This window comes from Dermacentor silvarum, chromosome 5 (assembly GCF_013339745.2).
Source record: "Dermacentor silvarum isolate Dsil-2018 chromosome 5, BIME_Dsil_1.4, whole genome shotgun sequence".
Taxonomy (NCBI): domain Eukaryota; kingdom Metazoa; phylum Arthropoda; class Arachnida; order Ixodida; family Ixodidae; genus Dermacentor; species Dermacentor silvarum.
This window is the reverse complement of record NC_051158.1, coordinates 132353830-132377074: the sequence shown is the minus strand read 5'-3', so window position 1 is coordinate 132377074 and position 23245 is coordinate 132353830. Positions and strand designations below refer to the sequence as shown.

General features: G+C 46.6%; 1 protein-coding gene across 7 annotated transcripts in view; it reads left to right on the top strand.

Moving 5' to 3' along the window:
• LOC119453763 (uncharacterized) overlaps window positions 1-23245 on the top strand; it is a 148353-nt gene that overhangs the window by 41497 nt on the left and 83611 nt on the right. For 6 of the 7 annotated variants that reach the window (XM_049668483.1, XM_049668481.1, XM_049668480.1 and 3 more), the window contains exons 4-6: window positions 409-549; window positions 6099-6130; window positions 11281-11345. In XM_049668483.1, coding sequence (XP_049524440.1) covers window positions 409-549; window positions 6099-6130; window positions 11281-11345 — 238 coding nt within the window. The remainder of the gene's footprint in view (window positions 1-408; window positions 550-6098; window positions 6131-11280; window positions 11346-23245) is intronic. The other variant, XM_049668482.1, reaches the window with a different exon arrangement.

The following is a 23245-nucleotide window of genomic DNA, read 5'->3' as shown; positions in this document are numbered from 1 at the left end:
TCGTGGTCATCGAGTGAGGTCTATTTAAGTTTGTGTGTGCGCGCGTGACACCATTCTTGTCTAGTTATTAGGCGACTGTTTACTTCAATAATACGGCCAATTTAACTTCAATGATTCGCACATCCAGTGAAACTGCAGCCTTCTTTCCCTATTATAAGGTGTGGTGCCCTTCTGGTGTGCTGGCATTTTCCGTGCCTATTTTCGGAACTCAGACCTCTGTGGCTTTTCTTTCTGAAATCCCTTTCCGTGAACTGACATAAGAATAAATAAATTTCAAACTTGAACATTTATGGTTAATAACAGCGTCAGATTGTTTATTTCTGGCGTAAAGGCTACAGCTATGAGACTGGTCCTGTCATGAATCTCTTATAACATGCGCCTAACAACACGTTGTTGCCTTTGGCGCAGGTACTGGGCTCCAAGTACCTGATCATAAGCCGCGGAGTTTTCACCCTGGAGAACTATCCGCGGTGTGTCATCTCTCGAGCAATAAATGTTTTGGCGGCTGGATACCACCACAATTTAAGCTATTACGAAAAGGACTTAAAGGTAAGTACTACCATAGTATGTGGCACAATAAACCCACCGCGGTAGCTTATTTGCATGGCGTTGGTGCGCTGAGGTTGCTGGTTCGATCCATGCCACGGCAGCTGCATTTCATTGCGGAAAAAAAAAATTATCAACGCTGGTCTGTTTGCAATCACATGCACTTTAACCCCAGGTGGTCAAAATTATTCCGGAGTCTCCTACTATGGCAGGCCTCATTATGATAATGTTGTTATAACACGTAAAACGCCCGAATTATTTGTTCTGCTTTGATGCATCACACTTACATTAGGCTCTGTCGTTATTAGCAATAGGCGGTTAAGTTAAGATTATAATGCAACGCGTAGATATGAACACGTCTTAAAGCACGTGCGACAAAAGGCGGCGACCACACTCTGTGAGTAGCGGCCCAGAAGCGCCATGGTGGATGGTAATGTCGTAGAGCATAGAATCAGCAACGTCTGTTGCGCAGTGGGCCGGAAATGCCAGCGCGATCGCATATCGTTTCGTATGGTCCGTAGCAACCTCAGCCCATTTGTTTCCCGTGGTCGACTTTGGGAATGGGCCTGACAAGTACAGCCGCACAAGGTAAAACTGCTCGGTAGGGATTTATATGGGCTGAAGGCGGCCAGCAAGGAGCATCATAGATTTCTTGCAGTGTTACCAAAGGTCGCAAGTTGCAATGTAGCAGCGTACAGAGCAAGAAAGGTCACGCCAAGAGAAGCATCATCATACGCTGTTGTAGGTTATGTATACGCCTAAATGTCTTGAGGTTGGGGCATCGTGAAGTTGTGCCTGGACAACCCCGCATACCAATAGATGATGTGGGACGACGAGAGGTTCCTCGCCCTCAGGCTGTATGTGTTGGCGGTGCAAAACGTCATCTTGAAGCAAGAGCACTCTGGTTGATATATCGGGATAGGCAGAGCGAAGATGGTTAATCGGATAGCGCAACGATGAATCAATACGCTGTTCGTCGGCCACGTGAGGAAAGTCCGTCATAGCCAAGACGCTGATGTCAGCTTCAGGTTCGGTGGAGCAGGGTGTGTCCACAGGGTGGCGAGATAAGCACTTCTCATATTGGTGCATCTTCTCAGATTTACAGATTACAGAGAAGGTATATACCGGTAAGCGTATCGCCCAATGGGCCAGCCTTCCTGGTGGAACTTTAAGGGTGGACACCCAGCACCGCGCATGATGATCTGTAATAAACTCAAAATGCTGGCCACATAGGTACGGAATAATCTCGAGATAACCAAAAAAAAAGGAGCAAGGCGCTTCCGATCAGTGATTGAGTGATTCTGTTCTTAGGAAGAAAGCAGGTGGCGAGTGTAAGGCAAGCCGCGGTTTGTGCAAATTTGTATTTGAGCGAGGATAACGAAGCTGCCATGACCACTCGCGTCTGTTCGAATCGCCGATCTTGCGGCAGGGTCGAAATGAGCCAAAATAGGCGTTGATGAGAGGAAAGAAATCCGCGCTGAAAAAGCATCTACTTGTTGTGGACCCCAAATTGTAACGTTACAATTGGACCCCGACAGTTCGATTGTACTCCCTGTCGCCACTGGCACTTCATCGACAACACGTGGCTGCAGGACAGCAACATCGTATCAAGATCACGAGAAGATCCACCGCAGCCGAGGCCACCAGTCGGTGCTGACGTCGACAAACACAACTATGAAAGGACGCCCGCATCGGGACAAGGCATCATTGCTCGCAGCGTTGCCACAGCGCGCATTGCGCTGAACACAGTTCCTGCCCCGTGCAGGTCAGTCCGATTGTACTACCTATCGCCATGGCCACTCCATTTACTACACGTGGCTGCTGGGCTGCAACATCGTATCGAGATATCAATAAGATTGTAACGCAGCCCAGGCCGCCAGTCAGCGCTGATGTCGACAACCACTACTAAAATAGAACGCCGGCATCAGGAAAAGGCGTCATTGGCAGCCGTGGCAGATGAACACTGCTTATTTCCCCTGCAGGTTAGTGTGATTCAGTGTATTTTTTTCTTTTTTTGCTTGCTGTCGCTTCTGCTACTTTTGTAATCCCGTCGCAAACGAGTCGTGTTATTGTTTTGCCAAACGCCACTCGAATAATTGAACTCGAACCCAAACTAAACCACGAAACCACGAAGTTGACAGACGCCATTTTGAGCAATGTAATGCTGAAACTTCATGCTTCTGGTACTGATGTATCGGCATGAAAAATCACTTCGAGAGCCTCGCTGCAGGTGTTGAGTTCCTGAGCTGCATGGTTGAAAATTTGCGCGGTGAGAATGCGTCACTAGCAACTGACAACAATGATTTAATGTCGCAAAAATGTGTGCTGTCCCGCAAAGTTGCTGAAATGGAACAGTACTCAAGGTTTAACAGAACGCAGGTCACAGGCATCCTATGTACGAAGGGCGAAGGCTGTGTGGAAATCATACAGCAGGTTGGTACAGAAAATTGAATGCCCCATTACTTCAATTGATCTCGATGTTGTACATTGTGTGCCTTCTAAAATACAACAAAAGAAAACTATTATCGCTCGCTTCTGCTCGCGATCAAAGAAGAGTGAATTTTTCAGCAAGGCACGCAAATCTCGTATACACCTCAGCGACATCGGTATGTCAGGATACGTGAGCAACCCTGTCTTCTTTAACGACGACTTACCACGAGAAAACGAGATGGCTATCTAAGGTATTGTCACAAAAGAAGGCCAAGAACTGGAATTTTTATGGACAGAGAGAGAGAGAAATAGAAGAGAGGAAATTTTATGGACAGATAATTTCCAAAGCAAGGCACGTCAGAGTATGGGTAGCAGAATGTTTTGAATTTCAAGGGAAGTCGACCTCGCGGTATTCAATTAAAGACAACAGTCGCCCACAAGATCTAGTAACCGCCGATAACCAATCATTTCTTCTTACTTGTCGACTGACCAATTAAATAATTTCTTCAGGAACAGTTACCACTCTATTATTCATTTTAACGCTGAAGTATCCGCAAACACTATGATGATTTCAGCATCTTTCGCAATGAAGAGAGTCGGACGACAATGGTGAATTGACGGCAACAGAGCAACCAAGACGGCATCTCGACGACGCCATGAAAATGAATGCCTGATGGCTATATAACATAACTGATGGCCTCGATGGCTTTACTACGACGTCATGACAACGGAGGCATGATAGTGGCTTTCTGACGTAGATGCACTAACGACGATGGCATTACAATCGAGGCAGACTCACACCCGAATGATAATAACATGATAACGCTAGAATAACAGATAACCAATGCCATCGACGAAACGATGAAAGCAGGATGACGACGGGCACAATGACATGGTGATGAGGTTTATTAAGTGATGACGATGGTAAAACGTCATCTTGACAAAGAACGAATGACAGCATTGGTATGACGACGACTGTGACCACGATAGCCTGACGACGAAAGCATGACGAGAGTGACATGTTGAAGTTAAAATGAAGACGATGAATCAAGCACAAAGACATCACCACGCCGGTATGACAACGAGTTTATGACGACGATGACGTGAGGACTACGATATCAAGAAGGCTGTTTGATGACAATTGCAAGACGACGATGGTATGAAGTGAGTCGGATCACGAAGCCGCAGTGACGGCGATCAAATAACCACGACCACATCTTGGCGAATGTGTGCCAACGAATGACTGACGACTGAATGGCGACAATGGCTTGACGAAGAATTTTAGAGCTCATCGGGCTCTCGTCAGGACGGCGGTATGACGAGAATCTGATGACAAAGCGGGATCACCGACGATGCATCGACCATGATGCCACCACGAGCACATGCCTAAAGGCCCAAGGTATTAGACAACTTCGTTAACTGGTTCAGCGTAGATGGCGTGGCCAGAGTCAGATGATGATGCCGGATCGATGACAATGCAACGACCACGACGGCATCCCGACCACGAGCAAATACCATGTGCCTGAAGCGGGTAGACAGCTTGGGCCACAGGCTCGCACTTTTCGTTTACATGTAGGCCCCCCGGTGAAGCAAATCATCACGGGATCGCATTAGGCTTCTCGTTAACTCGTTGAGTCTTCGTTAACCGACTCGTTAACGACGACTCAATAACAGTGCCTGCCAAGGGCTGACAGTAGTGCATTTCAACTTCGTAAGTATGGTTTCATTCATTTTTTAGTTCGATTAAGTATACGAACAAGCTCCGCCGCTGTGGATATTGCTTTCTTGGTGCGATGCTTTGCCTCTGTGGGCGAACTCACCCAGGTTGTCCAAAGACGGTCGATAGACCGGTTTTGTCGGCTTTGACGTCTCGGAAGTCTGTCGAACTGTGACGACTGTTTGTCATCGACCCCGTCGGCCGCATTGCCAGCTCAGTTTGACATAATGTTTTTCAATGACAGATTGTGCCGACTGATCGGCTAATATATAAACGCCGACGTTATCGTCGGCGTTGGTGTGTTTACGTTGTCTTGCTGGCATCGGTGTTGCGTCGGCCTGTTGTGACCAGGCCTTTAAGCAAGCGCCCTGTTCGCGACACTCGGCCGGGGTGTCTAACCCACTAAATCCACTCGCCAAGTTGTAGTCGGTTACCCGCTCGTATATGTAGCTTCCGTTCTGTCTTCAAAGTTGAACTGGGTGGCTTTCGGGAGCACTGGCAAGGACCAACAGACACTTAATTCGGATTGACTGCCTCCTAGTACATATAGGGCACGTCGCCGTATTTTAGAGCGTCGACCGAGAATGGACGAAACTCAGTAGGTTGATAGCGCTACACGGGTCGCTCCTCACCATTGGAGAGCTGTAAAGGATGCGAGCAACGCTTATTCAGTGACAACTCGTGTTTCAAAAGTAGAGAAAAATGGCCACCAACATTCGCAGATTTACAGATTTGACTAGTAAGGCGACTAGACGGCTTTCTCCCGTATCAATGCAACAAGGTTACCTTTCTATTGTAATGTACAATGACTGTAGGCACACTAATCCACGCGTTTTGATAAAGTATTAAACGTCTGCTAAGTAATTAGGAGGTCTATTTTCTCTTAACTGCATTTTTACTATATTTCTCATTTCTATGTGTGTGACGGTCGTGCAACCAACAACACATCTGTTTCTGCCAAGGCTTCTTTGCTTCAAAACCTATATTTAACTTGTTGTAAACATTTCAAGTAATGATACAATTTACAATCGTATATCAAGACTATTATATCAAGCATAAAAATGCGCTTTAGATAAATGCGGGAACTCGGCAGAAAAAAAAATCCCGATGGTCGGGTCACCATTGGTTTATATATTAAATGAGTGTTTTATTGCAAACATTTTGTAATATTTCTTGCTTAGGGGGCTGCTTTCGAAATAATTGTTGACTTACACTCGAGGGGTGTGCAGTAGTATGGGGTCAACACAATACGCCATTAAATATTGAAGTTTCGTAGAATAAATATGAACTTTCATCGTCTTTTAAAGTTCACGATGTGGGTAACTTCGTAAATGTGAAAAATAAAAAAGACACTTTTTGCATACGTATGACTGTTTTCAGATTTGTTTCTTGTTCTTTCTAATAGATGGCCACAGAACTTCGAAAGCGTGTATATCTGTAAGTATTTTAAACTTATTTGCTATCTGTAAATTTGGACGATAGATTTTTAAACTTCATAGGGGTTAATGAAACCATATAAGTGAATGATGAGCTTGTGTGGCCTTCGTATTTACCAATCCTTATGGCACCGTCTTGTTTCGATCGAACCGCAATAGCACTACAGTGCACTTACCTGTTTGCCTTGGATCCTTCGTGTGAGTTAAAGTGAAATTAAATTATGGGGGTTTATATGCCAAAACCACGATATGATTATGAGGCACGCCGTAGTGAAGGACTCCGGAAATTTGAACCACCTGGGGTTGTGGAAGTAGCCGGTGGACACTAGGCACGCTCGACGGGACCGCTACCCGGCGGAAAGTAGACACGGGCGGAAAGTAGACACGCCACGCCGGGAGAGTGGAAGGAAACTAGGCATGCAAGCGCTTAGAACGACGGCGAAGAGAGGGCGGTGCGAGCGTACACATGGCCGAAGCGGGTCTTTGAGAAAGATTGAGAAACCCTTATTATCTACCTGAGAGCCTACTGATATTCAAAATGGTGCCTATAGATAACTAATCTACTGAAGATGAATATCCAAGTAATGAGACGTGTACGCGTTCGCGTAGAACTAAGCGATATTGCATCAAATTTGATAGCTGAATTATTGCACACGCAGATCTGTTGACGGACACGAAAAAAGGCATAGAACCCTAGCCATAGACAGCTTCGCTGTAAAATCGGGCCCACTTATCTGACAATGAGTGTCGACGGTAATGCGTTCATCATTGCGTCAGTGTGATGGCATATGGTATTGCCACCGTCGAAACGTTTATGTATGATAAGTGTACTGCAGCGGAATTCAGCGTTATCTAGCGCTGCCGCAAAGCCTGGGCGTGGTCTCCGAAATCCATGGTACACCGGGGCGTCCGAACGCGAAAAAAAAATGTGTCACACGGCAAACAGCCTGCTCTCTCGCGCGTCCTTCTCTGACACGATGTGCCATCTAGCAGCGCTACCAAGAAGTCCGCGCGTGGCCTCCGAGACGAGAGCCGTAGCGCGCCTGCACCTGCGATCGTCGAGAATATTTCACGCGCTTGCCGCATGCTCAGTGACACATAGTCAGTGACCCAAGTTGGTGAGATGTTCATTGCAGAGCGGCCCATACCCAGTGCATTCATGACGCAGCTCGCTGAAGCGTTGCCTGGAAAGACGTTCATTAAAAATGTCGCAGTTTCACCCGAAAGGCGAAGCATCAATTGTGATAGCAAATTAGTAGAGAGCTATAGGGAGTGAGGATAATAGTTTTATCAGCTGTATAAACTTGGACATGCAGCAGCACCAGCAACGCGCAGAACTGTTGTCGACGCCGACGCCGTTTTGCCCGCGTTCGCACCGAACTCGCGCGGCGTTGGTGACTGTTGCCACGGCCTCTGGGGGCGGCTCGAAATTTTTCTACGAGATCAGAACGGGAAACTCGTCGAGCAGCGTCGGAAGTCTTTACCACCTTCTCGCCTCGCAACGTTTTTATTGCGATAGCAATTATATGGACACTCCAAAGCAGATTTCTGCCGTCGGCGTCGCCGTCGCCGTTGCCGTCGCCGTCGCCGTCGCCGTGAGGTTCCGTATGACGTCAATCGTCGCCGCGCGCCGCCGAACGCTGTATGTGCGAGTGAAAGGGCGCGAGGGACGCGCGCTTTCACGGGGAGTGAACGCACGGCGGAGAACAAACGCGCGTTCTGCGCCGTGCTCCCTTAAGGGCTGCAGAAGTAGGCGTCTCTTTCCTCCTTTACAATCACTTGTATGTCGAGCAAACGCGCCTTCTTTTATGTAAATATGCATTTGGTGCCGCAGCTAAACGTCGCCTCCCTTCCCTCCCTTCCGTCCCCCCACGGCCTTTCGCGCGACGGAAGATGTCGCGTTTGCTCTCTCTCTGTATATATAGTTATTGTAAAGGAGGAAAGAGACGCTTAATTCCGCAACCCTTCAGCCGAACGCGCGTTTGTTCTCCACCGTGCGTTCTCTCCCCGTGAAAGCGCGCGTCCCACGCGCCCTTTCACTCGCACATACAGCGTCTGGCGCGCGGCGACGATTTCATCGCCGTTGCCGTCATGCGGAACTTCACGGAGACGACGGCGCCGACTGCAGAAATGCTCTTTGAGTGTCCATATAATTGCTATCGCAATAAAAGCGGCTCATATCCAGTCCATTTGTGGAGCTGCATGCTAAATTATTTGACTGCTTCCCTTGAGGAAGGAACCCTTTTTACGTGGGTAACATGCCGTTCAGCATCGCACATAATTGATGGATCTTTTTTTAATTCTAGAGTGGCACATTCACAGTAACATTTACCTAGTTACCCAAGTTGTCGTCACAGAATTTCTTTGAACCGCTGTGCCTATTCAGTCGTATAAACAGGGGGCCACGTCAGCGTGAAACATGTTCGTTGAAGAGCGGCACGTATGCGCACATTGTCGCTGAGTCAGACACCAATGTTCGTCCGACGGTTCGTTTCAAACCCAGTTCGCCCAGCACACCGGCCCAATGCGCTACGCATTCGACTGCGGACTACCCAGCGACCCCGGTAGGCGAGAAAATGGTTAGTCAGTTACTTAGTGAGTTAGATAGATAGATAGATAGATAGATAGATAGATAGATAGATAGATAGATAGATAGATAGATAGATAGATAGATAGATAGATAGATACTCGGCCCCCGTAAAGTGCGTTAAGTAACCTAAATACCCTGTGTTGCTTTCGCGCCGTCACTAAAAGTACGACGAATCCTAATCAGCTTGCTCACCTTGCTATCTTGTACACGATGTAAAATCTGTGTGTTGGCAGGAACCACGTATATAAGATAGAACTGTAATAGACAACTTAGTATATAAACGCACACGGTATGCCAAGTTGTCCAGAGTGAAGCGAGTTTGAAACTAATGGCAACGATGTCGAACCACCCGTAACCGCATGGTGTACTGATTTTTCTTTTTAAACGAAGGATGATCTGTAGAAGATGTCATCAACGTGCGGTAGAGACATTAGCTTTGTTATGGCATTTATGTAAAATATGCATACAACTAAGCGGCCCTAAAGCTAAGGATGTTTTTACTGAGGCAACAAAGGTATGTACCAGCAGACACCGCTATGTTTTAAACAATAATTTCTAGTTTTTTTGCGAACAGAATTCACTGAAAACTCATCCAGGGGCGCTACCGCAGTCAGAGTATGCGGGTCAATGAACGCTGATTAAGCTCAATAGCTCCGTGGTCTGCGCGTCCTGCTACCAAATGTTTATTGTCACAGCGACATTAGTTAGATCCCCAGTGGAGGTGCTAGGCTGGCAACGTATTCGTGTTTTTTTCTTCTATATGCGGAAGGATGATGCTCATCATAAGAAAGTGGCGTAGCTGCGCCAACTTGAACAGGATGCCCATGGTCAAACGTAGCATGAGAGATGCACAGAGAGAGCAATCTCACTTTTATAATTTAAGAGCTTTACGATAAAGAAAACACTCGGTGCTTTTTTTGCACGATCCTGTATCGCATCAATGGTCTCATGATTGTTGTCCTTGCACTGATGCCTCTAAAAACGGCACCCATGATGGCAACCGACACCCGTAGAGCTATAAAATGCCGGTTCGCCCGTATTTTGAGGCGGCCATCAGCATTTCACCGTTCAATCGTACCCCTAAACCAGCCTGTAGTATTTCGAAGTCTTTCATTACGGTGCGAAGATTTCCTTACACGTCTGTCTTGAGTAAACGTCTAAACTATCGTTAGGCGTGTCAATGTCATTTCCTCCGATACTTTTTTGCTGGCGAGACTTCGACGCGTTTTGATCGTGTCGGGGCGTGTTGTCCGTGGCGGTTATTTAGCAATAAACTGTTTGCATGTGCTGTGGCTTGGTGTATTTCTCGCTTAGTGGTTCAACCACTTCCGCAAATTTATCCAGTTGTATTTTATCGCTCGCAGAAGTTCTGCTGTTCTGGTAACAGGCAGTAAACCAACGCAGTGAATAAGGCATCTGCGGTGGGCTCAGTCACTCAGATTCTGTAGTTGCCAACAACACTTCGTTATTAAGTCACATCAGCGGTGTGTTCTAAAAGCTGGTCCAGTATGATATACTTAGTTCAGTGGCTGATGTTGGCACATCTTCAGTGCGACCTCATGAGTAGGGAGTCTGAAAAAAAATATACGTCACTACAAAATGGAAATTGCTGCGTCCGAAGTAGCAAGAGACGCTGTCGACCACAAGGTCACCGGGTAAATCTCGGCCGCGGCGGCCGCGTTCCAACTGAGGCGCAATGCGAAACAGCTCTTGTACCACGCTTTCGGTACACGGTAAAGAACCATGGGTGATTCCGATTAATTCGAAGTGTTCAACTACGGCGTCCATGATAAGCCACTGTGAAGTTTTGGAGGTGAAACCTCACAGAAAAAAGACGTACCAAGACACATCAATTCGACAATTTTATACGAAAGGCGCATTTCATCACGATGCGATTCCTCAATACACGAGGTTTGCCACCAGTGCAGCTTTCTGGAAATGGTGTCTGAGCTGTTCAATTTCTAGATTGTGTGTTTCTGCGTCATTGGACCCATGATCCGAGACCGGGTAATTTGCGAACCCACTTGCATTCGAACATTTGTTACCCGCCGTGCTTGCTCAGTGGCTATAGTGTTGGGCCGCTCATCATGAGGTCGCGGGATCGAATCCCGGCCACGGCTGCGGCATTTCGATAGGCGTGCAACGCGAAAACACCCGTGTACTTATATTTAGGTACACGTTAAACAACCCCAGGTGGTCCAAATTACCGGCGTCCGCGCACTACGGCGTGCCCCATAATCAGATAGTGGTTTTGGCACGCAAAACCTAATAACTAAATTTTTTTCGAAGATTTGTGAGCCAGCAATACGGCGCTATCGTGCTGGTAAATAGTCCACATGTGCGCTTATCAGCCTAGACAAGTATCCTTGTAAGTCAGAGACACATTCCTAGGATTGTGATTTCGCGGCGTAAAAACAATTCGAACAGCGGCTATCATATTTGCTATCCTGTTATCCAAGATCCACTACAGTCCACAGCCTTTGTAGCGCACATAAAGGTCATTATTAAGCATGCTTTTTATGTTGTTTTTTTGTCACAACACTGATTTCCTTTATTTTTAGAGATGCCTACTATCAGGTGCAGCAAAAAAATCAAATGGTACTGTTTGTCGTCAACGCTCATATGGGTAAATATTTGTTCCTTTGCCTTTTTTTCATTTAAAACAAAATGTGGGCAGCTTGCACTATGGGTGCAAGGCTGGAGTAAACAGCGGTGCTGGTGATCGACCTAGCTTCTTCTAGGTTTAGTAGGCTTGGCGTGTTTAACAGCAGCGGATTTGGCGAGATACTGCGGATTAGCACGCAATCGGCGCATTCGTTCGCGGCTGGCGGCACGACGAACTTCCAGCTGAGCAGCTTCTTCTTCGGGAGTCTTGTACTTCTTCGGCCGTACCATGTTACATTTACTCGATGTGAAATCCACGACATCTGTGTGTGTCGCCATCGCGGCGATATCATCTTTATAATCAGTGGGACGTCATGGCCAAGCTTCACAATGTGTTGTTAAGCAAAGCAAGAATTGCGACGCGAAGCAATGACGTGGCTGGGTGAGCCTGGGTAAGTGATCGCTAGGCGACCGCGTTGGCGGAGCGGGTCTGCTGGAACGCGGTGTCGGCATTGGTACGCGGTGTCACTGTTGCAAGCTTCGCCATGCAACGCCCATTGACGTCATCACTGGCGCGGCGGCGGCGGAGCATCACTGGAGCTAGAAGCGAGGCACAGCTGTGGCATGTGGTTGCTAGGCAACGCGCAATGACGTCTTCGCTGGGGGAGTTTTTGCGAACGCTAGGCGGGGAAACGAAAAGGTTGAACAGCTCCGCTTTTAAAACCGATGATTTTGACCACGACTTTTATCGCTTTTTGTTGCTTCTCAATATATCATAAAACATAAGTGGAATTCATGGCTTATGTATAGGTTGGGGCTTATTTATATTGTCCCACAGTGCTTTTAACAACTCCATTTTACACTTCGGAATCTCTTTCATAATATGTGCAATATGAAAAGAAAGCATTGTTGTCTACTTCCGTATTCCGTATGCAGCCCATTTGGTGCCCGCATGTGTGAATCACCATTGAAATGTGTTGGGGAGAAATTCCATTTCGGAAGATATAAAAATAACGCTACGTAGAATGCAGTAACTTCCTCTTAAACAAAGACGCCTAAACCCCACTGCACCAACAGAGCGGAAGCATTGAATGGCTGTAAACTATGGAGAACCAGTGTTGCCGTTTTAGCAACTTGGCCGCTAGGTTGATCGATCGTTTGGTCCGTTTTGCGACAACTACCTATTTCGCGATGCGGGACAGTTTTTAGAGTCTTAACAGAAGAATTGACGACATTTTGGTGAGTTCAACTTTAAGAAGCTTGCTTCGAAAGTAAAATTATTATTATCATCATCATCATCGGCCTATATTTAGGTCCACTGCAGGCCGAAGCCCTCTCCCTGTTTTGCGCTTGCTGAATACAACTTGCGCCTGCAAATTTCCTAACTTCATCACCCCACCTAGTTTTCTGCCGCCCTCGACTGCGCTTCCCTTCTCTTGATATCTATTCTGTAACTCTAATGGTAAACGGTTATCCATCCTACGCATTACATGGCCTACCGAGCTCCATTTCTTCCGCTTAATGTCCACTCGAATGTCGGCTATCTCCGTTTGTTCTCTTATCCTCACCACTCTCTTCCTGTCTCTTAACGTTAGGCCTAACATTTTTCGTTCCATCGCTCTTTGTGCGGTCCTTAACTTGTTCTCGAGCTTCGTTTTAAACCTCCAAGTTTCTTCCCCATATCTTAGCAGCGGTAGAATGCACTGATTGTACGCTTTTCTTTCCAACGACAGTGGTAAGCTCCAGTCAGGATTTGGCAATGCCTGCCGTATGCAATCTAACCCAATTTTATTCTTCTGTAAATTTCTTTCTCATGGTCAGGGTCCCCTGTGAGTTATTGACCTAGATAAACAGATGAAGATAAGGTGGCTCATTTTCTTAAGGGCATAGTTGAAGATGTATACCAGTTCTGGATCGCCAAAGAAAACCTGACATCTGTGGCCGACGTAATCCAACGGTGCGACGAAGCACTGAAGATGCGTCGCGTGGCTACCAAAAGGCACCGGGAATTAGCTATAAGACGCGTGGGCTCAGAACGCTTGGGTATTTCGGCCGAGAGGAAAAGCATTCACAACGTTCTGCCTAAATGCAGTTTTTTTATCGCGACAGCGTTAAGGGCCCAGTGTCACAGAAAATGCGGCGTCGGCGGGGCGCGGGTGCGCCGGCGTCAATGGCGGAAATAATTATCCCCAACCACCCCGACCACGCATGCCGTCCGCTGGGCGCAAGGCTTTAGTGAACAAAATTGAATTTCTCAAAATAAAATCCGTCAGAAAAGTCGTAAAGTACGACTTAACCACAGCCTACAGACATGATAGCGTTGGATTGTAATTTGAATGAACGAGAAAACCTAATTCTCGTACGGCGAAACTCAAACCCATTTTTCCTACAATTAATACAGAGGCGCGCTGCGGTTTCTCATTGCAAAAACACCATCCAGATGGCACTCGCCTCCTCGGCAGCTTAGGGAGCCTACATGCAAACAGCGCTTGCATGTAGGCTCCCTACGGCTTCCGCGCGCGGAGGCGAAGTTCCACAAAAAAGCTGGAGTTGCCTGGAAGCCTAATAAGCCGCAAGGGTTCTTTTAATGCTATTGCTTTCCATTCTTAAAGGCGAAGCTTAAGCGTCCTCTACATTTTGTATTATTCTTTATAAAACTGTCATTGAGTCTACGAACACTAGAAGAAAGATTTTGGTAGAATGCACGGAAAGGAATGGGCTCCGAAAAATGAATCCCTTCTTCAGGAAGCGCAGTAACAAGAAGGGAACTTGGAAAAGCCCCAATGACAAAACAAGATATGAAATAGATTTCATTCCATCTGCCGATCCCAGCAGAGTGCTGGTTTTAGAATTGTTAGGTAGGGTAAAGCGCGCTGCCTACAGGTTAGTGACGTCTACTATTGCGCTCAGTTTGCAGAGAGACAGTGTAAAATTAGTCAAGAACACACAGGCCAATTTAGACGCAGTAAGATTAAAATACCGAGAAATCAGGCTTGTACTCGCCAACAAATATGCAGCTGTAGAACGGGAGATTGAAGATAACAGAGAGGTAATTAATAAACCGTAACTAGGCTGATTTCACAAGCAGAAAGTGAAGTAGAAAGTACAGCACCGTTAGGGTGCCTCCTATTAGGGAAGCTCTCCGGAGTACCAGAGGACGTAATAAAGAAACAATAAAGCATGGAAGTGCCCAACTGAGGAGATCAGATACAATTCGCTGAATCGTAAAAAAGTTATCAACAAGAAGAAAGTAAGGGATATACGAAATTATAACGTGGGAAACACTCTGGAATCACAAAAAAATGGACGCAGCATGAAATAACTGAGAAGAAAACTTGGCGTAGGAAAAGGCAAGATGTATGCGCTGAAAGATAAGCAAGGTAATGTTATCAGCAATTTCTATAGTGTTGTTACAGGTTACAGTATGTAACCTGTAACAATATGTTACATACATACAATATGTTACGAGCTGTAACAATATGTTACAGCTCGAGCGCCTCTCAGCAGTCCTGGACGTTTTTCGTCGAGCCGGTATGTAACTAAACGCATCGAAATGCCAATCCGGCCGTCGCCAGATTACCGTCCTTGGACATCTCGTTGACGCGAACGGAGTGCAACCGGACCCAGCCAAGACACATGCTGTTACGCACTTTCCTGTTCCGAAGTGTGTCAAGGATGTGCGCAGCATCAGCGGCCTTTGTTCGTACTTCCGCCGTTTCGTGAAAAATTTCGCGGCCATAGCACAACCACTAACCGAGCTTTTACAGCGTAAGCTGCTATGTGCTCATTCCAATCGCTGTTTCGGGTCGCGATGATGCCGCCGCCGGCTCCCGCCGCGTAACCGCTATCGCTGGAAACGCGAAAAAAGTACCCAATTCCCGCCGGGATTGAACCCGCGCCCGCTGCGTGGGAGCCGGATACTCTACCACTGAGCCAAGCAAGCGCTTGCTGTCGGGCCGCAGAAAATACCCATATATAAGGCAAGCATGCAGGAGGACATGACTCGAGCCTCCGCCAGTATGGTGGCGCCATCTAGGTAAGATGCCTGCAAACGCCACAGGCGCAGACGACGATATGCGATTCAGACGAGGCACGCAATCAACATGCTGCCGAGCTTCTGCCAGTGTGGTGGCGCCATATAGTTAAGGTCAACAAGTATGGCTTTTTGGACTAGTTGGTTAGATACATCAGAGGTGGTCACTTAGCGCTCGTCTTGTTCTCTCGTTCTTGTGCGTGTCTTCTAGCGCTATAATCACCTCTGATGTAGTTATGGTGCCTGCAAACGCGGTGCGCCCGACATGTAAGTTGCAGTGCCAGCTAGCGCCAGCTGCGCCAGCTGCTGCTGCCGCGCTCCCTGACGCCAGTGTTTTGTCAGCAAATGTCCGCGGTCATCGAGTGTGGTGTGTTCATGTTTCCCTGTGCGCGCTGACACCATGCTTGTTAATTTAGTCAGTAAGCGAATATTTTCAAAGTTTGTACGGCCGATAGGACTACTATCATTCATTCATTGCAGAGCAGTCCAGGCAGCTGAAACACGGGGCTGGAGTAATCACGTCTTCTTTCCTATGCAGTGACAACTGCTTCGTTCAGCCACGTCGAAGTCACGAGTACTCCCTGTCAACATGGGTTTAGAAAGGGAAGGTCAACTGATACAGCCGTCTTGTCCTTATCTGAACTTATTATCTTCCACTTAAATAACAACAGAACAGTTGTAGGTATATTTCTGGACATTAAAAAAGCTTTTGATACGGTCAACCAAAGCATATTATTAAACAAACTAGAATGCTATGGCTTTCGTGGAATGTGCCTAGAATTCTTTAAAAGTTATCTAGAAAACCGTAAGCAGGCAGTGCAAGTAGCTGATACCAGGTCCGAGTTCCTTGAAACAACTGTAGGCATACCCCAAGGCTCAGTTCTTGGGCCAATATTTTTTTCATTGTACATTAACGACCTTCCTTGCGTAGTAAAAAACTTTTCAATATTTATGTACGCTGACGATACAGCTCTCATATGTGCCCAAGACTCTCCGGACCATACCTTTATTTGTGCGAATTCAGAGCTTAACGATATCCACAAATGGTTCTCTTCAAACAAACTAACGTTAAATACACAGAAAACCAAGTATATTGTTTTTAATTCACCGCGCAAACTTCTGCAAGAACACTCACGTACACTTACACTGAATAATTCTGCGCTAGAACGAGTGAATTCAATAAAATACCTAGGCGTTATTCTTGATGAATATTTTAACTGGAAACGTCATATCGACGAAGTCTGCAAGAAACTCAGTAAAGCTTGTTTTCTCTTGCACAAAAGCCGAAACTTATTTAACATACCGACATTACGAATAATTTATTTCAGTATATTTCATAGCCATTTAAATTACTGTTTAGTTACCTGGGGTCACACATACCGCACATACCTATAGTCGGATACAACTTTAGAAGACAGCGGCATTTGCCCCTCAAAGGCGGATGAACACGAGCCGGCACCAATAGGCGCACACTTCAGGTGACGTCATGATCCGGACGGCCGGTGTCCCCGCCGACGGAGAACATGCCTAACATGGCCGCCCTCGCTTCGAACTGGGCCGAGTCGCGTCAGCTCTGTGCGTCTCCCTTCGTCAGAGTGAATTAGAATTGTTTGTGGCGGTCGGTCATGCCGGAAATATTATTGTGAGCTTACGATGCACAATTTGCGCCGCGTGCGTTTGTTCTGAGCCGTGAGCCGGCGAAGAAAGATTGCAGCGAAGATCGGTGGCGCTGCGCTTCGTGTGGAAACAAGGTCCCGCGGCGGCATACCGCTGCAAACAAACATCGTACGTGTTTGTTCCGTGGTGTTTTGTTTTGCTCCTAAGTGAAGTTACGACGAGGAGAGTTCGCCAAAGTCTTGTACCTACTGTGAGCGGCGGGTGTGTTTGTGTACTGTGCCCCTGCGTTTCTCGTCGGACGCGGTGAAGTGATGGAGCAAAACCATTATCAGGATAAATGAGAAAAGCGTGCGCGGATGAAACCAACCTGCGAGTTTCTCAGCAGAAAAGATTTGTGAAAGAAACCTCCAACGCAAAGATTCGTTGCTGTCAGCTCAGCGTGCAAACGACCGATCGTTGGCAGCAGTGTGATAAGATAGCCGCGCGTCTAGCGGCGTCGTTCGAGTGTTGTGTAGCACCGTCGATTGATTGCTTTCCACCAATGCTAACAATCAGTGACTAACACGCGCTGCTTGAGCGAATGTCATTGGATTGTTAACGGTCAGGCGTTTAGAAGCATGCAGTGTTTGTTTCATCAATGTCAGCGTGAATGCTAATTTAAAATTATGACTGATACACTGGTGCCGTTGCAAGGGAGCTTGGCATGAATTCGCGTCGCTGTGTGGCTTAGAACTCTTCGCTCACTGCACGCGCCAGCTGTAGAAAGCCTGCTGTGACACAATCGCGCATAAGCTGTGCTGTCAGCGCTCGACTTGCTTTCCCACAACACAGCTTTGCGCTTTGTCGTGATATGTCGCTACTAAAAAATTCCTATGACAGTGAAGGCAACAGAGCCAATGTGTACATTAAAAAAAAGTACGACAAAGTAGGCACAGCTGCTTGTGAACTGACTCCTAATAGTTCTACTCGCGTGTGCGTTAAATGTGTGTGCGTGTTTTCTTGTGTGTTTGTGTATATTTGTTATTTTGCCCATTTTTGTATTTTATATCTTAATGTTCGCGCTCGCGTTTGTGTTCATGTGTGTGAATATGTGAGTTCTTCGGTGCGTGTATGTATTTGTTCCTATTTCAATCCTTTTATTTTTGCATTTGTTCTTGTAAGCATGCTGCAGCCATGACTTTCGACAATTCCATTAACTCGTCTCATTCAATGCACCAAGTCCAGTGAATAGCAGGGCTGGCCTCTTCGATCTCATTAAAGCCGTTCTTTCTTGTCTACCTTGCCTACTCAGTCTGCCACCTTGCATAGTTTTCTCCTACTATTCTGACCTTGCTTCTTGTGCTGTTGCTGCAACGTGATTAATCAACTTGCACCAAAGAAAGTTCTATCAGCTGTGACAACAGAAACATTGACAGATACAAAATGTTAAAAGCATCACGTGGCTTGCACAGTTACTTCGTCTCTTTCCCCTGTTAATGTGTTTATGCATCAGTGCATACGGTAGCTTACCAGAAGTGCACATGAAAAGGTGCCATATTGTGAAACAGCACCTTGCTATGTTGTTGCATTCAGTCTTAATAAACAGATGGTTTTGCTGCCCGTCACATGTAGTGGTACACACATATAACATTGTTCAGTGGGGTATCATTTCCTGTCATTAAGCTTTCATCATTACAAATGCAGTTTTCTAGTGAATGGAGTCCAGCAAAGCAGTGCTGTGAGAGCTTTTGCAACTTTCACCATTTATTACTTCCCCAATATCAATGTCTGAATCTGTCCGTCACTTTGCCTACGGCTTGTAATGAACAAAGTGACTCACTAAAACACGTTCAACTTTACTGAGCATTTTTCCGGTACGTAAATATGACAAAAAAATGCTAGCAAAGTTAATCACGTTAATAATTGTGCTTGCATTCGCATTACTTGCTCGAGTCAGATTAATAAATTGAAAATTGGCTATGACAACACTTCAATTTTCAGTGCAGACTGCTAACGGAGCCATAAAGCGTGCTCCGACTAATTTCACTATGGGGCGCGCTAACTCGACGGTGGCTGCCTGAATGAGCATTTTGGGCCTCTCTAAGCTAATGATGTTTTATATTTGTTCTCTTAATCGCATTACTTGTGTGAGCCAGATAACAAAAGAAACAATGCAACCACATGAATGTGCTTTGGCATTCAAGCTGCTGACAGTGGCTGTCAGTTTGGTGTTGTCTGCTGCTATTTCACCACCACTCGCTATGAGATGACTGCGATTTCCAGTGCAGACTGCTAACAGAGCCATCAAGCGTGCTCTGACTGCTGCTATTTCACTATGGGGCACGTCAAACTCGACGGTGGCTGCCTGAATGAGCATTTTGGGCCTCACTAAGCTAATGATGTCTTATATTTGTTCTCTTAATCGCTTTACTTGTGTGAGCCAGATAACAAAAGAAACAATGCAACCACACGAATGGCTGCCCGAATGAGCATTTTGAGCCCGCACGAGAATCAGGGTTAACAATAGTGTTTCAATTCAGATATGCCAGCATTTAAATGCGTTTCTATGCCACTTGTTAAATCGAGCACAATGTGTGCAGGACGTTGCTTATCAGAATTGAGCTTCTATTATAAGGAACATGCCATAAATGGAACTGCTTATTTATTTGAGAGGTCACGGAATAGATGGTTGGTTGTTCCGAACCCACCGGCAAAATTTTGGTAGCCCTAATAAGGGCTGTTTATTTGTTAATAAGAAGCGTTTATGCTTCGTCGAGTGGCTCAATGCCAGACAGCTCGCAGTCGGAGTCGCTGTCTTCAGTGTCATCTTCACCCAGCTGGAAGATGATGGGTTGAATGTGCTCACTCCCAGACGTGTCAAATCTGAACTTTGCCTCCAAGTCCATCACATGCTGAATGCTCTTCCTCCAGTCTTCCACCGTTACCTGCTTGATTTTCTCCCTCAAGATGACGTCGACCGTGGACAGCTTGAAGTCTCTGTTGTCCGCAGCGGTGCCATTTTTGACCTTGGCCCACACAAGCTCAATGGGATTAAATTCGCAGTGGTACGGCGGGAGCCTGAGTACAATGCAACCGGCCTTTACAGCTGTGTTGTCTACGATGTAGCTCGGAAAGCGTGACATTACAGATGCCACCAGCTCAAGCAACTGCTTCTTTATCCTTTCACCGTAGGTGATGTTCTTGCTTGTGAGCCACTCCTGTATCTTTTCCTTCTTCCAGGCTGTCGTCGGCAATGTCTCTTCTCGCCGGCTATGATAAGGTGCATTGTCTAAAACAATGACGCTACCAGCTGGCAACTTCTGCAGAACGTCATTGAACCAGCCCTCAAAGCGATTGCCGTCCATTTCCATGTGGTAGTCGCCTGTCTTTTGGCCTCGGAATATATCCAAGCCGCCGTCGACGAAACCATCCTCGCTGCCGATGTGCGTCACGATCAGGCGCTGACCTTTCCCAGAAGGTTGTTTTAGACCCGTCGTCAGACCATTTGCTCGAGCGAACAGGCATCCGCGCTTCTGCACCACGGTGTCTGTCCACACGATCGACCGAGTGTGTCCCGCCGTCACCCATGTCTCGTCCAGGTAGAAGATCTTTCGGCCTTCCGCCCGGTAGCGCTCCACGTCACGGAGGTAGCGATTCCGCCAATCGGTGATGTCATCCCGGTCGATAAGCAGCGAGTTGCGGCTTCTCTTTTCGTGCTTGAAGCCGATCTCGGCAAGCAGGCGACGCACAGTACACCGCCTTAGTGATGGTAGTTCCATACGCTCCGAGAACTCGGTAGTTACCTTCTCGACCGTCGCTATCTCGTTGCGGCGAAAGAAATCGTGCACACTAAAGCCCCTATATTTATAAAAGTAGCGCCATTCTTAGATCTTGCCGCCACCGCGCTCAGCCCGGCGCTTCCTCCTCGCCCTCTCTTAGCCGCCTCCTGTCGCCCCAGCCTCCTCCGCTCCCCCATTGGCCAATCCGTGTCACGTGGAAGTTCGCGTCGCGCTTTTGTATATTTTTTTCTTTCCAGCGCGCTCCGACTGCCATTCTCGGGCCTGTGCGACGAAAGTGCTGTACGCACAAACGGATCAAACGTGTTAGGGACAAGAACTTCGTTGTGATGGCATGCTGCTGCGCCTTAAGTTGCCGCAACCGACAAGGCGAGGGCAAAATGCTTTTTTTGTTTACCATCCGGCGTGCGCAAACGCTTGCTGCGCACTTGATATTTGCGCCGTCTCGTATCGTCGCGTTGCTACTTCCAAAAGGGCATTATTAAGACCAGTTACTGACTGACGAAGCAAAATCGCGCCTCAAAAACGTCTCCGCAGGGCGCGATCGAAGTTTTCCTCGGATTTCCTCTGGTAGCGCGTTAGCTGTCGTCTGCCACGGAGGGCCCGACGCAGGCGGCGCCACTGTCGATATCGCGCCTCGATCGCGCTGGTCGCGCCGTGCGCGATAGTGGAACGGAGGAGGAGGGAAGTGGATGGCGCTACTTTTATAAATATAGGGGTTTTAGTGCACACATGATCTCAGCGCGCACAACGTGAAGCTGTCAAACTTCGCACTGCGTCTCCTCTTCTCCGCATTGCGTGGGCGCTTTCGCGAGGGCGTCGTCAGTTTGCCACCCGAAAAATTCGAAGCTTTAACTTCCTGCCTCACCCTGAACACAGTCCTTTCGCTTACACCAAGCATGTCGGCGACAAACTTGCTCCTGTCCTCCACGCTGCGTTCAGGCTGCCTGTTACGCCAAAACGTGTAGCAGTGGAAGATCATGTTGCGTGAATCGCTGTTCAGGATGTGGCGGCTCTTGTTCTTGCCGAGGCTCCTTGGTGGTGTGGTCATCGAGGCGACACAAGGCTCGTTCGGCAACATAGGATCGCGTTCCGATGTCACCTCGCTGGGCTCCATGGCGAAAAACTGGCACGGAATGCCGCGCGCGATCGTTCGCGAACTCACGAGATCGCCGGTTCGCAACCGCGAAAAAAAAGAAAAAAAAATTAATTAAAAATAAGCCCAACACATTTAAAAAATAAGGTTGTGCAAACACACAAAAAAGTATATATGAATTTTATGCTGTTAAGCCAGCGACTGCTACGCCCGGTGCCGTCGATCTTGCTCCGTAGCAGACGACGCACAGCGTTGTAGAAGGCACGGAGTTATTTTTCTCCCGCGATCCGGCATGTGCGGTAGCATTTCCATCATGAGAGTTTTATCAAACCACTCGTCAAGATACACAAATCTTATTTATACCGACAAATACGTGTTTTAGAAGCAGTCACAATTTTTTGAGTGGGACTATTTCTTTAGTCGCGGAGGAATTGGCTGCTGCGCTTCGGTCAACTGGGCGGGGCCTCCTGCTGTCTTCTAAAGTTGTACCCGACTATAGAACCAGTTATTATACTCCAGAAAAGAGCAATACGCTTTATTACAAATTCAGATTATACTGCACATACGCTACCACTCTTCCGAAGCCTAAACATCATGCCGTTCACCATTCTAATTGATTATAGAACTGCACTAATAGTCCAAGCTAGTATTAGCACCAACTATCCAGTCTGCTCATCACAAGTTTTATGTTCTCGCTACGAAAGCCGTAATAAATTAAAAGGCAACTACCCTACTCAGCAAACAAAAAATGTTTACGGTAACAGAAAACTTGCTGTTAATGGAGTCGCCGTGTGGAATAACCTTCCACTAGAAATAAAACAGAGTAGAAATTTCTCCCTAGCATTGAAAAGACATTTTCTAAGTAATATATAGCCACTTATTAAATTGCTAAGAACACCCCCCCCCCCCCCCAAAAAAAATGTTATTCTTTTCTTTTTTCAGAACGAGTCACCATTTTCAATTCACTACCATGTATATTTGTGTTGTACGTTATTGTATTTGTGTATAAACCCTCTTACAATGTGTTATGCTTCTTATGTACGTGATACTGTTGATTGTACAATTCTAACAATATGTATGCTCATGTTGTGAGACTTACTTATATAACTGCAGGAAACGTTTTAACTTGTATTGCAGCGTGATAATCATGTTATAATTAGTTTTCTTTAAGTATTATAATGTTAGTAAATATTTTTGTTTGTATCATTATTCTTTCGTTATGTGGCATGCTCTTTTTCGTAATTATACTTGAATGAATCCCAACTAGCCTCTGGCTAAGGGATTCAGATGCATTATTGCAATTTCATTTTTTGTAAATTGCTTTATGTCAATAAAATTCAATTCAATTCAATCCTTACTTCGTTTAGCTGTCTACTAATTTTCTGTCGCAATCTATGCTT